The following is a 15,020-nucleotide window of genomic DNA, read 5'->3' on the forward strand; positions in this document are numbered from 1 at the left end:
AGATATTAATGTGGAAGTTGTCATTGCCTAAATCAATAGAACTTTCTGCAATGATGGAAAAATGTTTTATATCTATACTGTCTAAGGGGTAGCCACTAGCCACATGTGGATTTTGAGCACTTCAAATGCAGCTAGTATGACTGAGGTACTGACTTTTTTAATTTTAGTTAATTTAAGTATAAGTAGCCACATATAACTACTGGCTACTATATTGGACAACACAAGCCATGGAAGTAAAACCATAAGACTGCATAAAATTACCAAGAGATTGAAGGTAGATCAAGACTGAACCTTAGAACTCTGCAACTGTAAAGGGATCTGAGAGATGAGAAGGCAGCAAAGGAGACAGAAAAGGAGGAGGGACCAGTGAGGTATGGAAAAAACCTGGAGGTCTAGTGAATGCAGCTTATCAAGGAAAAAAGTGATCCCTTTTGGCAGATATTTCCGATAGGTCAAATAAGTTAAGGACTGAGAAATAACACTTGGAGTTACCAATGTGGAGGTCTTTAGTGATCCAATAAGAACAGCTTCTGTATAGTGGTAGAAGAAAGATATCATGATTAGCATGGGCTGAAGAAAGAATAAGAAGATCTTATTTATCTTATGCTTTCTATTTTTTTCCCACCAATTTTATATTTTCTTTTTCTCCTCTTTTGCCTTCCTTTAGTTGTTTTTTATCCCTCTTCTTTCCCCTCTACTAAATTTAAAGTTATACACTGCTTTCTATTATGTTAATAGTTGCCTTAAAATAACATCAATGTGTAATGTTGATCTGGACAACATAAGGGCCTTTGGACGTTTTAATTTCAAAGATCTTCATCTGACTTTTTTTTTATTTGGTCTGGCATTTTAGTTCTTTTTTTTGTTGTTTTGTTTTGTTTTGTTTTTGTTTTGTTTGTTCGAGATAGGATCTCACTCTGTGACAACCAGGCTGGAAGTGCAGTGACACAATATTGGCTTACTGCAACCTCTGCCTCCCTGGTTCAAGCAATTCTCTCACCAGCCTCCCAAGAAGCTGGAATTACAGGCACCCACCACCATGCCTGGCTAATTTTTGTATGTTTCGAAGAGATGGGGTTTCACCATGTTGGCCAGGTGGGTCTCAAACTCCTGACCTCAAGTGATCTCCCCACCTTGGTCTCCCAAAGTGTTGGAATTACAGGTGTGAGCCACCATGCCTGGCCTTAATTCCTTTTTTTCAAATGCTATAATGTTTATCAATTCTCTTACATTCTTTTAATTTCATGAATCTGTAGATTGGTATATTTAATGGTCAACAATTATCTCTACAGATCTTATTTCTGTCTTCTTCTTTCTGATTCTCCAATTACATGCTTGTTAGACCTTCTTATTCTATCCTCCATGTTTCTTAATTGCCTTGTACATTTTCTGCCTTTATTTTTCTCTCTCTGCCACATTCTAGGTAGTTTTTTCTGACTTACCTTCTACTTCATTAATTTTCTTTTCAACTTTTAAGCTCCTTCATTGAGTGTTGAATTTTGGTTCTTGAATTTTTTTTTTCCTAAAAATTCATTCTGGTCCTTATTTGAACATACTAAGTCATTTTTGAAAATTTCTACTTTTTTTTTGTTTATTTAAACATAGGAAGCATTATTGTTTTATATTTTTATTCTGGTGATTTTTATAGTTGAAGTTCTTGTGGGTCTGTTTCTGCTTTTATTTCTTCTGGTTCCCACTCATAGTACTTTATTTCCTTATATGCTAGGTTATTTTTGACCTACTATTTGTTCTCCTTAAATGATTGTTAGCAGCACTTCTTTGAGGCCTACAATGAAGGTGTGTCTTCACAGGAATGATTTACATTTGCTTCTGTCAGTTACCTAGAAGTGCTACCAAGCAGGTTAATCTTAAATTATATTCATAGCTTTAAGTGTTTCTTGCAAATTCTCATGAGGTGCAGTTTATGGCAACAAAAAAGTGCATACACACACATGCTGTGGTCAGTAGTTTTGGGTGGTTTTTTTTATTTTTATTTTTTGAGATGGAGTCTTGCTCTGTCACTCAGGCTGGAGTACAGTGGCGTGATCTCAAGCACACTGCAACCTCGACCTGCTGGGTTCAAGGTATTCTCATGCCTCATCCTGACAAGTAACTGGGATTATAGGAGCACCCCAACATGCCCGGCTGTTTTTCTGTGTTTTTAGTAGAGACAGGGTTTCACCATGTTGGCCAAGCTGGTCTTCATTTCCTGACCTCAAGTGATCTACCCACCTCGGCTTCCCAAAGTGCTGGGATTACAGGTGTGAGCCACTGTGCCCAGCCAATTTGAGTTTTTTTGTTTGTTTGTTTTGTTTTGAGACAGGATCTCACTCTGTCACCCAGGTAGCTGGAGTGCAACGGTGCAGTCGTAGCTCACTGTAACCTCCAAATCCTGGGCTTAAGCAATCCTCCACTTCCGCCTCATCCTCCAAAGTAGCTGAGACTACAGGCATGTGCACCATGCCCAGCTAGTTTTGTCTGTTTTTTAGTGGAGATGAGGTTGTGCTATTTTGCCCAGGCTAGTCTCAAACTCCCAGCCTCAAGCAATCTGCCGCAGCCTCTCAAAATGCTGGGATTACAGGTGTGAGCCCCTATGGCCTCTGGTCCATTTTAAGAAGACTTCTTTGTGGTCTTAAAATGGACCAGAGGCCATAGTGGCTCACACTATGGACTACACTTCTTCATGGTCCCTACTCTGATAGCAAAGGTCTTTATAGTTATAGCTGTATTATGGTGGGGAGGTAGGGAAAGGGGATGATTTCTTATTATAATCATTACTTACTTTGGATGAACACTGAGCTTTGACTTCTGTTCCTGGAATACTACACAAGGCTTTGAAAACCTCAGCCTCAATTCCTCTGGTACGGCAAATGCCCTCCAGGCAGCAGCAGTTTCCTTGTCATTTACCTCTCTTGGTTCTTTCACCTACAAGTGGCCTGATATTCCTCACTATGTTTGAAGCTTTTCAAAGATTTTTAAAATATTTTATTCAGTATTTTTAGTTTGTCTGCCAGAAAAATGAGTCCAAATAACCTAGTCTGTTTTATTACTGGAAATGAATTGCCTCACTTATTTTTTAGTAAGCCAAAAAATAAGAAATAACTCCATTTTAAGTTAGCAAGTTTCTGATAAATATTTCAGGCATATACCTCATTAAGGTATCTTCAGCAGCTGGGCACAGTGGCTCAAGCCTGTAATCCCAGTACTTTGGGAGGCCGAGGCAGGTGGATCATGAGGTCAAGGGATCAAAACAATCCTGGCCAACATAGTGAAACTCTGTCTCTACTAAAAATGCAAAAATTAGCTGGGTGTGGTGGCATATGCCTGTAGTCCTAGCTACTTGGGTGGCTGAGACAGGAGAATTGCTGGAACCCGGGAGGTGGAGGTTGCAGTGAGCCGAGATTGCGCCACTGCACTCCAGCCTGGTGACAGAGTAAGACTGTCTCAAAAAAAAAAAGATATCTTCAGCAAATTCCCATATTTTTTCAATTTCTTATTCATGAATATTTATTAGTTATGGATAATAAAATATTTTTAAATTAATTATTTATCTTCTTTGTGTAGGACTAACTTCTTCAGTGCTTAGAGTGTGAGAAAAATGGCAAATATGAATAGTGATTCTAGGCATCTTCTCATCTCTGAGGTAGATCATGAAAGAGATCCCGGACCTATGAATATCCAGTTTGAGTCATCAGATCTAAGATCCAAAAGGTAAGCATTTGAAATAAAACACTTATTTCAAATTAGGGTCTTTAATGATCAAAATACATCTAATTATAACCAAACATGTATAGATTTGATTATAAAATTCCAATTTCTTACAGGATCTGTGTGTATATATGTGGGGAACAGTAAATAGGAATACTGTTTTGTTGTTTATTTAAACATAGGAAGCATTATTGTTTTATATTTTTATTCTGGTGATTTTAATAGTTGAAGTTCTTGTGGGTCTGTTTCTGCTTTTGTTTCTTCTGGTTCTCACTCATAGTACTTTATTTCCTTATATGCCAGGTTATTTTTGACTTACTGTTTGTTGTCCTTAAATGATTGTCAGCAGGACTTTGAGTCCTACTGGTTTATATTCAATCTTCTTTACACTAAACTCAATATCTCTGTTGGGGGAAGGGTTGGGGTAACATTACAAAGTAAGATACATTAATAGAATTCATTTAATGAATACATATTGATTACCTGCCTTCTACAAGGTAATATGCTAGGTACTTGAGATAGAAGAGTAAAAGTAATAGAAAATCTTTACTTTCATTGAGCTAAAATTTCAGCCGATAGTTTAAAATACTTTGAGTTTAAATTTTATTTCATTGTATAAACAGTAAGAGAATTCAATAAAGTAGTTGCTTACAAAACAGGCAAAAATAAAAAGACTTCCAATGAGAAAATGTAATGGAAGAAAAAATAAAACACATAGAAATGGTCTTAACATGAATGTGTAAAATGAGAGAAACTAAAATGCTTCTGACATAAAATAAGATTTAGAGTATTTCATCAAATCTGAGATGCTACTGATTATAACTTGCATTTAAAAAAAAAATAACACTAAGAAAAACTGCTGCCTATACCTCTGATGAAATAATCTGGGACTTAGAGTTTTTGTTTGTATTCTAAGATTGCACCACTGCACTCTACCCTGGGTGACAGAGCAAGACTCTGTCTCAAAAAAAAAAAGAGAGAAAGAAAGAACTCTTGAACTGGTGTGATATTTTATCCTTTATATTTCTTGTGCAATTATCAAACTGAAAATAGAAACAAAGTATATCAGTCAAGGATTACTGACACCTCACATTTAGAATATGATTCTTCTGAATTATTTTTTGATTCAGAGTCATCAAAATAGGTGTTCCCCCCTCCCACACACACAGAATTGTCCTTAGTGCCATTAAGAACCCTGATGCTGTAACATTTCTTGAAAAGATTTTCTGTCAGGTGCAGTGGCTCATGCCTATAATCCCAATACTCTGGGGGGCTGAGGTAAGCGGATCATGAGGTCAGGAGTTCGAGACCAGCATGACCAACGTGGTGAAATTCATCTCTACTAAAAATACAAATTAAATAAGCCAGGCATGTTGGCATGCACCTGTAATCCCAGCTACTCAGGAGGCTGAGGCAGGAGAATCACTTGATCCCGGGTGGTGGAGGCTGCAGTGAGCCAAGATCACACCACTGCACTCCAGCCTAGGTGACAAAGCGAGATTCTGTCTCAAAAAAAAAAAAGAAAAAGAAAAAGAAAAGATTTTCTTCCAGGTCAGTGACACTTGTTTTGGTGCTTGCACTTTCCTGATCCTACCAGAAGATGTCGCAAAAGGTTTTCTAACAACAACGTAACTCATCTGCCTTCCTCAAATGGTCCTTAAATGGTTTGTGTGACGTGGCCAGGGATGGCAGTTACCTGTCATGCCACCAGGAATAACTACTATCATATTGTCACTTGCTGACAGTGATTTTTTTTTTTTTTTTTTGAGACAGGGTCTTGCTCTGTAGCCCGCACTGGATTGTGGTAGTACAATCATGGCTCACTGCAGCCTTGATCTCCTGGGCTCAAGTGATCCTCCCACTTCAGCCTCCTGAGTAGCTGGGACTACAGGTGCATGCCACTGTGCCCAGATAATTTTTGTTAATTTTATTTTGTAGAGAAGCAATCTTCCTGTGTTACCAGGGCTGGTCTTGAACTCCTTGGCTCAAGCAATTCGTCCACCTCAGCCTCCCAAGAAGCTGGGACTATAGGCGCACACCACTGCACCTGGCTGATTTTTAAAATTTATTTTTGGCAGGGATGGCATCTCACTTTATTGCCTAGGCTGGTCTTGAACTCCTGGGCTCAAAAAGCCCTCCCGCCTTGGCCTCTCAGTGTTGAGATTACAGGCATGAGTCACCATGCCTGGCCCTCGAAGTGATTATAAAGTGTTCTAGATTATGAGATTCAACCTTACTTAGAAGTGTTTAAATGTGTATATTAGAATCAGTAAAATGTGATGTAATAAAAAGAATAAAACGAGGCATATTCTGCTCTCATTGGGAAGACTCTAAAGATGTTATAGTCTTCAAATTTTAATCCGTAAATTTAATGTGATTTTTCCCACAAAATGCCAGTAGCTTATTCCACAGTTTATATGGATTGGTAATTTCACTTCTAAGCGTTAATTCACATAGTCAAAAATGATATGTGTACAAGGTTTTGTAACGCAGTATTTTTTATAATAGTACAGATTAAAAGCAATCAAAATTTCTTTTCTTACAGGACTGGATAAATAAGTTGTGGAACATTTGTACAATGGAATATTTTTCCTCTATTAAAAAGAAGGAAGTGGCTTTATTACATATCAAAATGGAACAAGTCTTGAACTTATTTTGTTAAGTGAAAAATTGAAGTACAGAGCAGTATGTATAGTATGCTACCATTTGGGTAAAAATAGATAAATATAATATAATATGTATAAATGAAGTTTGGGCTAGTAAATAGGAAACTATAAGATGGTTGCTCCCTCAGAGGGAAACTGAGTGCTTCAGAAAGGATGGTGTGGCAGATACTGTTAGGTAGACACCCAACAATCATTCAGTAACCCTAACTATTCCTTAATGTCAACAGAATCCTAATTTTTTTAAGAGTCACAATCGGTCTTCATCCAAGAGATAAAAGATGGTTGGTTTAAGGTAATCTTGATAATCTTATTTTCATTTCCACATAAGTTTTTAGTCTTTCTTGCAACTAGAGGTGGAAATGAGAAATTTATTATTGTCATTTATATTGGCCATCAGAAAAGATAAGTCTTTCGATTCTCACTTATATATTCCAATATCAGTAAATATAAGCACTAATGAACGCTGACTTGAATGCTCAGGGTTTTCTTGAAACTTCTAAATTCTATGATAAAGAATTGACCACTGTGACAGCAGAACATAGGTCATTGAAGTGCATTCCATTACAATAAGTTGGCAGGAGTTCAAACAGCTCTCTGTAAATTTGTTTAACTGGGTAGATTAAATGGCAACATATTTTCTATAATGAAACTTGTCTAAATGAGAGGGTATCAACTATTTACAATCATGGCATAACTACCTAGGTAAGCATGTTTTAAGGAAGGCAAATACAGAGACTTAGCCATTCTAAATGCTAATTTGATTGTGGAATAATTTCTGTTTAAGTAAACAAGCTATTTGATGAGAAAAAAATGTGAGTACCTTAAAATATGGTTGTTTCTATTAAAATATGGATTACTTCACTTTATATACATAAAGAAAACTCATCTATACTGAGGGAAAATTATCTTCCATTTGAAGAACCAGATTAGGACAACTATTTCCAAAACTGCAGTTATTTTAGAGTTACCTTATGTCTTTAGTAATATCTTCAATAGTACCTATATAATATAAGTGAATGTTTCTTTAAAAATCTATTTACTTTTTAAAATTAGGGTTAATTTAGCCTTAACACATATTTATAAAATGGTGGATTTGAAGTGTTGTTTATGCTTTTTTCTAATATGCATTGCATTAAATACCAACTAGTTTGAATAGCATTTATCCTTGTGCTACTTAGAATCATCTTACATATTACCATACTTTGAGAAACTGTCTTTAGCTGTCAGAGTATGGAAAACAACATTTAATACTTTTAGATTACTTATTCTGTTTAACTTGTGGTTTTCTATCTCTTCCACTAGGTGGCAATAAAAATCACATAATTTTAACAACTGCTTTGGACTGAAAGTATGATGGATCTGCTTATCATTTTAGTGGAACTGGAGTCTAATTAAACTTACGTGGAGGAAGGAGCTTGTCATTATAGGGGAAAAATATATGTCGAATCGTCTGAGGGGCTTTTTCAAACTATGCAGGCCTACTTTTTATTCTGCATATCTCCCCTCCCCCACTAATTTTCCACCTGGTTTGGGTGGAATAAGCAATATGAGTGGAGAGACAGGAAGGTTTAGAAGTCTCCTATCTTGATATATGTGCTACATTCCATTAGCAAGTACTGGTCTAAGAGATTATTTTCCTGTTTTCCCCAGACTTTCTGATAGCCAAAGATAGAACCTGATATTCAGTATTGCCTCATATCGCTGCATATTCAGGATTGCTGCTGCTCTTGGACTATGCCGTGGGGAAGTTGACCATCCAGCTAGCCTACCAACAGATTGTGAAATAGTTGTTTTTGAGCTGCTCTTCTTTTTCAGTCTTTCTCTCTGTTTCCTCTTCTTCCATTTTCCCCAGGGCTTAGGGATTTCATATCCTTCTCTGTATCCCCAGTATTACCCAGAGCAGGAATTAACTCATACATAACCCATTAGGCAATTCTTTGTAAAACGTATTTTTCTTCTGCTCCTTATTCAGCAGTACTTATCTGTCCTATTCCTGCCAGGGCTCTGTTGTCAGCTTTGTATTATAATGGAAAACAATTGGATGTATCAGAGACCTAGTCTATTATGTTTCTCTGACTATTTTCATTTTAACATGGAGAATCTCGTAAATATGAAATCCTAACCTAAAGTTTCAAGATTTTTCTGACTGAGAACATTTCAGGTGCTCTGATAAGCCAGTGAGGTATAGGCAACATTCCTCCTGCCCTTCAAACAACCTAGGTATGCAGTCGCACTCTTTTTTAGAAGGACTTCTAGTGTACACATCTGTAAATTGGTCTTTCTGTTTCACCTGTCACTAACACTGTCACTGAAGAGCAGCCTAAATTGACTGTTTTTGGTCCTTGAAGTCTTAGGAGAGAAGAAAAAAGAAAAATATATAAGGACAAAGAATTTGAGAGAATAAAAGGTTTCTGATGGGACTGGAAATAAGATCCCAGTCTAACAAAGTTTATGTTTAGTTTTAAGGCATCTCTAACTCCATGTCCCAGATTGTCCTCTTAGCACTTAACAAAAAGACAGTTCCTTTGGGGAATCTAGTGCATCTAGTAAAAGGATATTTACTAAGGCAAAGGGAAGAGTTTATCTATTAATAGGTAACAGGAGATCCTGGCCCAGGAACAGTGACTGGAAGTGATTGGTGGTTTCATAGTTGGGATTATACCGATGTTCAATGAAAGACAGAAAAGTAGTTTTCCCAGGAGGGCTAGTTTCTAGAGCTGAAAAATAAATTATATTTTGAGGAACTTGGCATCAGTGTTAAATAGATGGACTAGGACCTTGATCATTCATCAGTGGCTAGTGCTGATGGCCAACTTGCTAGTTATATTACATTTATACCTTTCTCCATCGTCTTCCCCCTCCATTCTCTCATACTTGGGCCTACCTCTCTTCTCTCCAACTTTTCACTGCTATTTTTCCTCAAATGAACTGTCTTTTTGCTAAAAGCTTAAAGAGTACAATCCTGGCCCTAGAGTCAGACATGCCTTAAATCTAAATACAGGCAAGCCACAGTGGCTTACACCTGTAATCCCAGCACTTTGGGAGGCCGAGGCAGGTGGATTGCTTGAGGCCAGGAGTTTGAGACCAGCCTGGGCAACATAGCGAGACCTATACAAAACTTAGCGAATCTCTACAAAAACAAAAAAAAAATCTAAATACAAATTTTGTTAGTCTGGAATCTTATTTTTAGTCCCATTAGAATCCCTTTATTCTTTCAAATTCGTTGTTTTTATATATTTTTCTTTCTTCTTCTCTGCCCAGGTACTTTTGTTTGTTTAATTGCCATCTTGTATCTGTAACTGCTTGCCTGAGTGGCTTCTTTCTTTCCTAGATCAATCTGTTCTAATTGATTTTACTGTTTGTTTACTTGCCTGGAAGCTAGTTTTGCTTTATCCTCTTTTTTCCCTCTCATTATCATTATGATGCTCCTCCACTTATTTTTAGGTATTCCTGATAAACCCATCATAAGCCAAAAATATCCTAAGTTGAAAGTGCATTTAATACCCAGATAAACCCATCATAATGTCAAAAACTCGTAAGTTGAACTGCTGTAAGTTGAGGACTGTATTAGCGAAGCCTGAAGAAAGAGAGAACCTCTTTGGGTTTGACTGGTACTCTTTAGGGCCAAATTAAAAGTGGGTTTTTTGGAGGAAACTGTATGAAGGGTTTGGCTAGCATTGTTCTCTGTCTCCTCAATATTGTAACACATCCAAGTATGTATTTAGTCAAAAGGGTTTTAAGTGCAATAGCATAATCACACTATAAAAGCAGTGAAACCAATTGCAAGTATATAACAAGATTTGAAACTTCTTTTAACAAACTGACTTAAAACCAAATATTATTGAATTAATTGAGACACATTAAATACAAGAGTCTTGTTATAACTCAATTGCTGACTATAGGCAAATGATAAGGAATTGATGTAAAAATCATATATTGAGATATGCATCTTTAGCTTGCCGGTTTTTTTTTTTTTTTTTTAGTCTCATTCTGAAATTGTCCCCAAAAGTCTATTACATAACTTTTTTATGCCTTCTAATTTTAGTATTTCTTCTTTCAGTCTGTTCTCTATTCCCTTGTCACAAGATACAGGGTTTCCAAGTTCTCTTAAGTATTAGAAGACAAATGAATGCCTCAACATTTTAAGTTAGGAGACAGGTTTTCTATAAAATAATATTGGGAATTGTTTTGGTGCTATACTCATAAAAAGGCCTGGTTCATTTGCAGGAACATCATGCTTCCTTATTTTATCTACTTCAGTAGTTTATAGTTTATCTTGGCATATTATCACTACTTTAAGGTTACTTTTATCTTCATTGAGTGTATAAAGATCTGACCTGATATTACTTATTCTAACACTAGCTTTTTAAAATAATACTAGTTTTTATTTATGTCTATCAAAACTTCTGCTTTTTAATTTATCATCTATACTTCATATACAGAATGGCTTCTAATTTTACTTCTCTTCAATTGTCTTATTAATTTCAAATAGAAGCAAGCATTGCTATTCTTTATTATGTCTTTGAGTGTAGCTATGCCTGGGAATTTACATATTAAAATACAACTTTATTATGTTACTTTCATTTTGTTTCTCTTTTATATTATAGTAAGAGTTATTTTTATTTAAAAAAAATTTTGTCTCTCAGTAGTTATATATTTTCTATTTTATTAAGGCTAGTAAATGGGATATTAAAAATAATTATTTAAAGAGGTCATGCCCTCATTCATAACATTGCTTGTGGAATTGAAACATGGTACAAAAACAAGGATGCCCTCCCTCACTACTCCTATTCAACATAGTATTGGAAGTTCTGGCCAGAGCAATCAGGCAAGAGAAAGGAATGAAGGTCATTCAAACAGAAAGAGAGGAAGTCAAACTATCCCTGTTTGCAGATGATGTGATTCTAGATCTAGAAAACCTAATGTCTCAGCCCAAAAGCTTCTTAAGCTGATAAACAACTTCAGGAAAGCCTCAGGATACAAAATCAATGTGCAAAAATTGCTAGCATTACTATACATCCGCAACAGTCAAGTTGAGAGCCAACTCTCGAATGAACTCCCATTCACAATTGCCACAGAAAAAGAAAATACCTAGGAATACAACTAACAAGGGAAGTAAAAGATCTCTGCAAGAGAACTACAAACCACTGCTCAAATCAGAGATGACACAAACAAATAGAAAAGCATTCCATGTTCATAGATAAGAAGAATCAATATCATTAAAGTGGCCATACTGCCCAAAGCAATTTATAGATTCAATGTTATTCCCATTAAACTGTCATTGACATTCTTCACCAAACTAGAAAAAAACTTTCAAAAATACATATGGAACCAAAAAAGAGCCTGAATAGCCAAGGCAATCCTAAGCACAAAGAACAAAACTGGAAACATCATGATATCCAACTTCAGATTATACTACAGGAGTACAGTAACCAAAACAGCATGGTACTGGTACAAGAACAGACACATGGACTAGTGGAACAGGATAGAGAACCCAGAAATAAGACCATACACCTATAACTATCTTCAACAAACCTGACAAAAACAAGAAATGGGGAAATATTCCCTATTGAATAAATTGTGCTGGGATAACTGGGTAGCCATTTGCAGAAAATCGAAACTAGACCCTTTCATTAACCATATACAAAACTTAACTAACTCAAGATGGACTAAAGACTTAAATGTAAAACCTAAAACAATAAAAACCCTGGAAGACAACCTAGGCAATACCTTTCAGGACATAGGCACAGGCAAAAATTTCATGATGAAGTTGCCAAAAAAATTCCAGAAAAGCAAAAATTGACAATTGGGATATAATTAAACTAAAGAGCTTCTGTACAGCAAAAGAAACTATCAATAGAGTAAACAGACAGCCTACAGAGTCAAGGAAAATTTTTATAAACTCTGTATCTGACAAAGATAATATCCAGCATCTATAAGGAATTTAAACAAATTTACGAGAAAAAACTAACAACCCATTAAAAAGTGGGCAAAACCACAATGAGGTACCATCTCACACCAATCAGAATGGTTATTAATAAAAAGTTAAAAGGTAAAAAATGCTGATGAGGTTGTGGAAAAAAAGGAATGCTTTTACACTGTTGGTGGGAGTGTAAATTAGTTGAACCATTATGGAAGATAGTGTGGCAATTCCTGAAGACAGAAATACCATTCAACCCAACAATCCCATTACTTGGTATATACCCAAAGGAATATAAATAGTTCTGTTATAAAGATACATGCACATGTATGTTCATTGCAACAGTATTTATAATAGCAAAGACATAGAATCAACAAAAAGGCCCATCAATGATAGACTGGATAAAGAAAATGTGATACATATACACCATGGAATGCTATGCAGCCATAAAAAAGAATGAGATCATGTCCTTTGCAGGGACATGGATGGAGCTAGAGGCCCCATCCATCCTTAGCAAACTGACACAGGAACAGAAAACCAAATACTACATGTACTCACTTATAAGTGGGAGCTAAATATTGAGAACATATGGACACATAGAGGGGAACAACATACACTGGGGCTTAGTGGGAGGAGGAAGAGGATCAGGAAAAATAACTAATGGATACTAGACTTAAAGCCTGGGTGATGAAATAATCTGTACAACAAACCCCCATGATACATGTTTGCCTGTATAATGAACCGGCACATCCTGCAAATGTACCCCTGAACTTAAAAGTTAAAAAAACAAAAAACAAAAAAATGGTACAGGCATTTTTGAAAACAATTTGATAGTTCCTCAAAATGTTAAATACAGAGCTATCATATAACCTAGCAATTCTACTTCTGGGTATCCAGAGAATTAAAAACATATGTCTACACAAATACTTATAAACAAATGTTCCTAACATTTGTAATGGTTAAAGTGGAAACAACTCAAATGTCCATCAACTGATGAACAACAATACTTACCAACCTTGAAGACATTATGCTGTGTGAAAGAAGCCACACAAAAAATACTACATATTGTATGATTCCGTTTATACAAACTTTCTAGATTCGGTAAAGCCATGGAAACAGAAAGTAGATTAATGGTTGCCAGGGGCTGGAGAAAGGGGAAAAAGGGGTCTGAGACTTCTTTTGGGATGGTAAAAATGTTCTAAAATGGATTATGGTGATGGCTATGTAGTCATCAGTCTGTGAATGACAGATTAAGGAATTTGGCTGACCAAGTTGTTGGGAATAACTAGAAAAGCTAACAAAATGTTTTTAAAAATATGCTTGAAGACATAGGACAACTAATAAGACAATGTAGAATATTGAGATCTAAATCAGGGAGAAGACAAAGCCAGAAAGGAGAGCCCAGCATTTCCTCAACAATATCTGCCAATTCCAGTTTATTAACTGAGAGGCTTAAAACTGAGCCTTTGCCAGCCTTACACGGTTAGAGGAAGAAAATTTTGAATCCAGGGCCCAGTAAGAGAGACCTCACATAAAATTTAAGTTGGAAGTCCAAAGGGCTACAGCCTAGAAATGTGAGTGAATTTGAAATAGAACGTCCTTCTTTCAGGAACTGAAGCCCAATTTTAACTCATCTCAGTCCCCCAAACTGGATTAAGGTGATCTAGGATTGCTCCTGTCTCAAATTGACGTCCCAAAGCTGACATAAACTCTTTCTAAAGAAAATATTTTAGGTTTCAAGTTATTTATATAGTTTTTTAATATTCAATGTCAGGAGCTTGCTAAAAACTAGCCAAGCATAAGAGAAGCCAGGACAAGATGACTGGAAATTAAGAGACTCAATACACAATAGAAAGAGACTCACAGGTGATCCAGATAATGGAGTTGTCAGGAACAGACTTTTAAAGAACTGCCTTTAACATGTTAAAGGAAATTAAAATAAGACTGAAAATTTGGCACTGACTAGAAATATGAAAAAAAATTGTGGAAAATGTTTTTTTTTTAAAAAATAGAAATTCAGTAATTACAGTACCCAAATTAAGAAATCAATGATAATAATGAATGTTGATTAGGATGTGGAACACTGGAAATGCTGATATAGTACTAGAGTAAGTGTAAGTAGTCATTTTGGAAAAAAGTTTGTAATTATCTGCTACCATTGAGTGTACACTGAGTTCACAATCAGAAAAATGTGTACACATTGCACCAACGGATATGTAAGAGAATATAAATTAGAGTTTCTTTATAAGAACTCCAAAGAAACCCAGATATCCATCAACAGGAATGGATAAGTAGATTGTTGTGTTTTTATACAACGAGATGTTATACAGCTATGAACATGAACAAACTGTAGCTACATACAGAATATGGATGAATGTCATAAAGATAATGTTGGCAAAAGAAGCCAGGCAAAAAATATATATATTGTAGGTTCCCACTTTATGAAAAGTTTGAAAGCAAATGAAACTAATTTCATACATGTGTGCACATGTATGTGTCTAGGAAATGCACTAAAGTGTTAACAGAAATTTCTGATGGCTGATTTTATTTTTTAACTTCTTGATTATCTTAAATGTAGACAATGTGCTATATTTCTAAGAGAACAAAGTTATCCCAAAAATATAGCATTCCTATAACTTAGGATAAAAAAGTATATAAAAAATGAAAAACTCATTTTCTTAAAACTTTGTTTAAATCACTTGGCAGTCTCAGCTACTCAGGAGGCT

General features: G+C 35.8%; 1 protein-coding gene across 7 annotated transcripts in view; it reads left to right on the top strand.

Moving 5' to 3' along the window:
* The window catches only part of SLC38A9 (solute carrier family 38 member 9), a 79,139-nt gene that overhangs the window by 9,895 nt on the left and 54,224 nt on the right, over window positions 1-15,020 (top strand). For 4 of the 7 annotated variants that reach the window (XR_004269698.1, XM_032280682.1, XM_032280667.1 and 1 more), the window contains one exon: window positions 3,565-3,711. Coding sequence is in view for 5 of the 7 variants with exons in the window: in XM_032280682.1 (XP_032136573.1) it covers window positions 3,599-3,711 (113 nt within the window). In the remaining 2 variants the exon portion in view is untranslated. Of the gene's footprint in view, window positions 1-3,564; window positions 3,712-15,020 lie in introns of those variants that run through there. The other 3 variants (XM_032280697.1, XM_032280705.1, XM_032280690.1) reach the window with 2 other exon arrangements.

The sequence above is a fragment of the Sapajus apella genome, unplaced genomic scaffold (assembly GCF_009761245.1).
Source record: "Sapajus apella isolate SASKATOON/1434 unplaced genomic scaffold, GSC_monkey_1.0 scaffold1, whole genome shotgun sequence".
Classification (NCBI taxonomy): domain Eukaryota; kingdom Metazoa; phylum Chordata; class Mammalia; order Primates; family Cebidae; genus Sapajus; species Sapajus apella.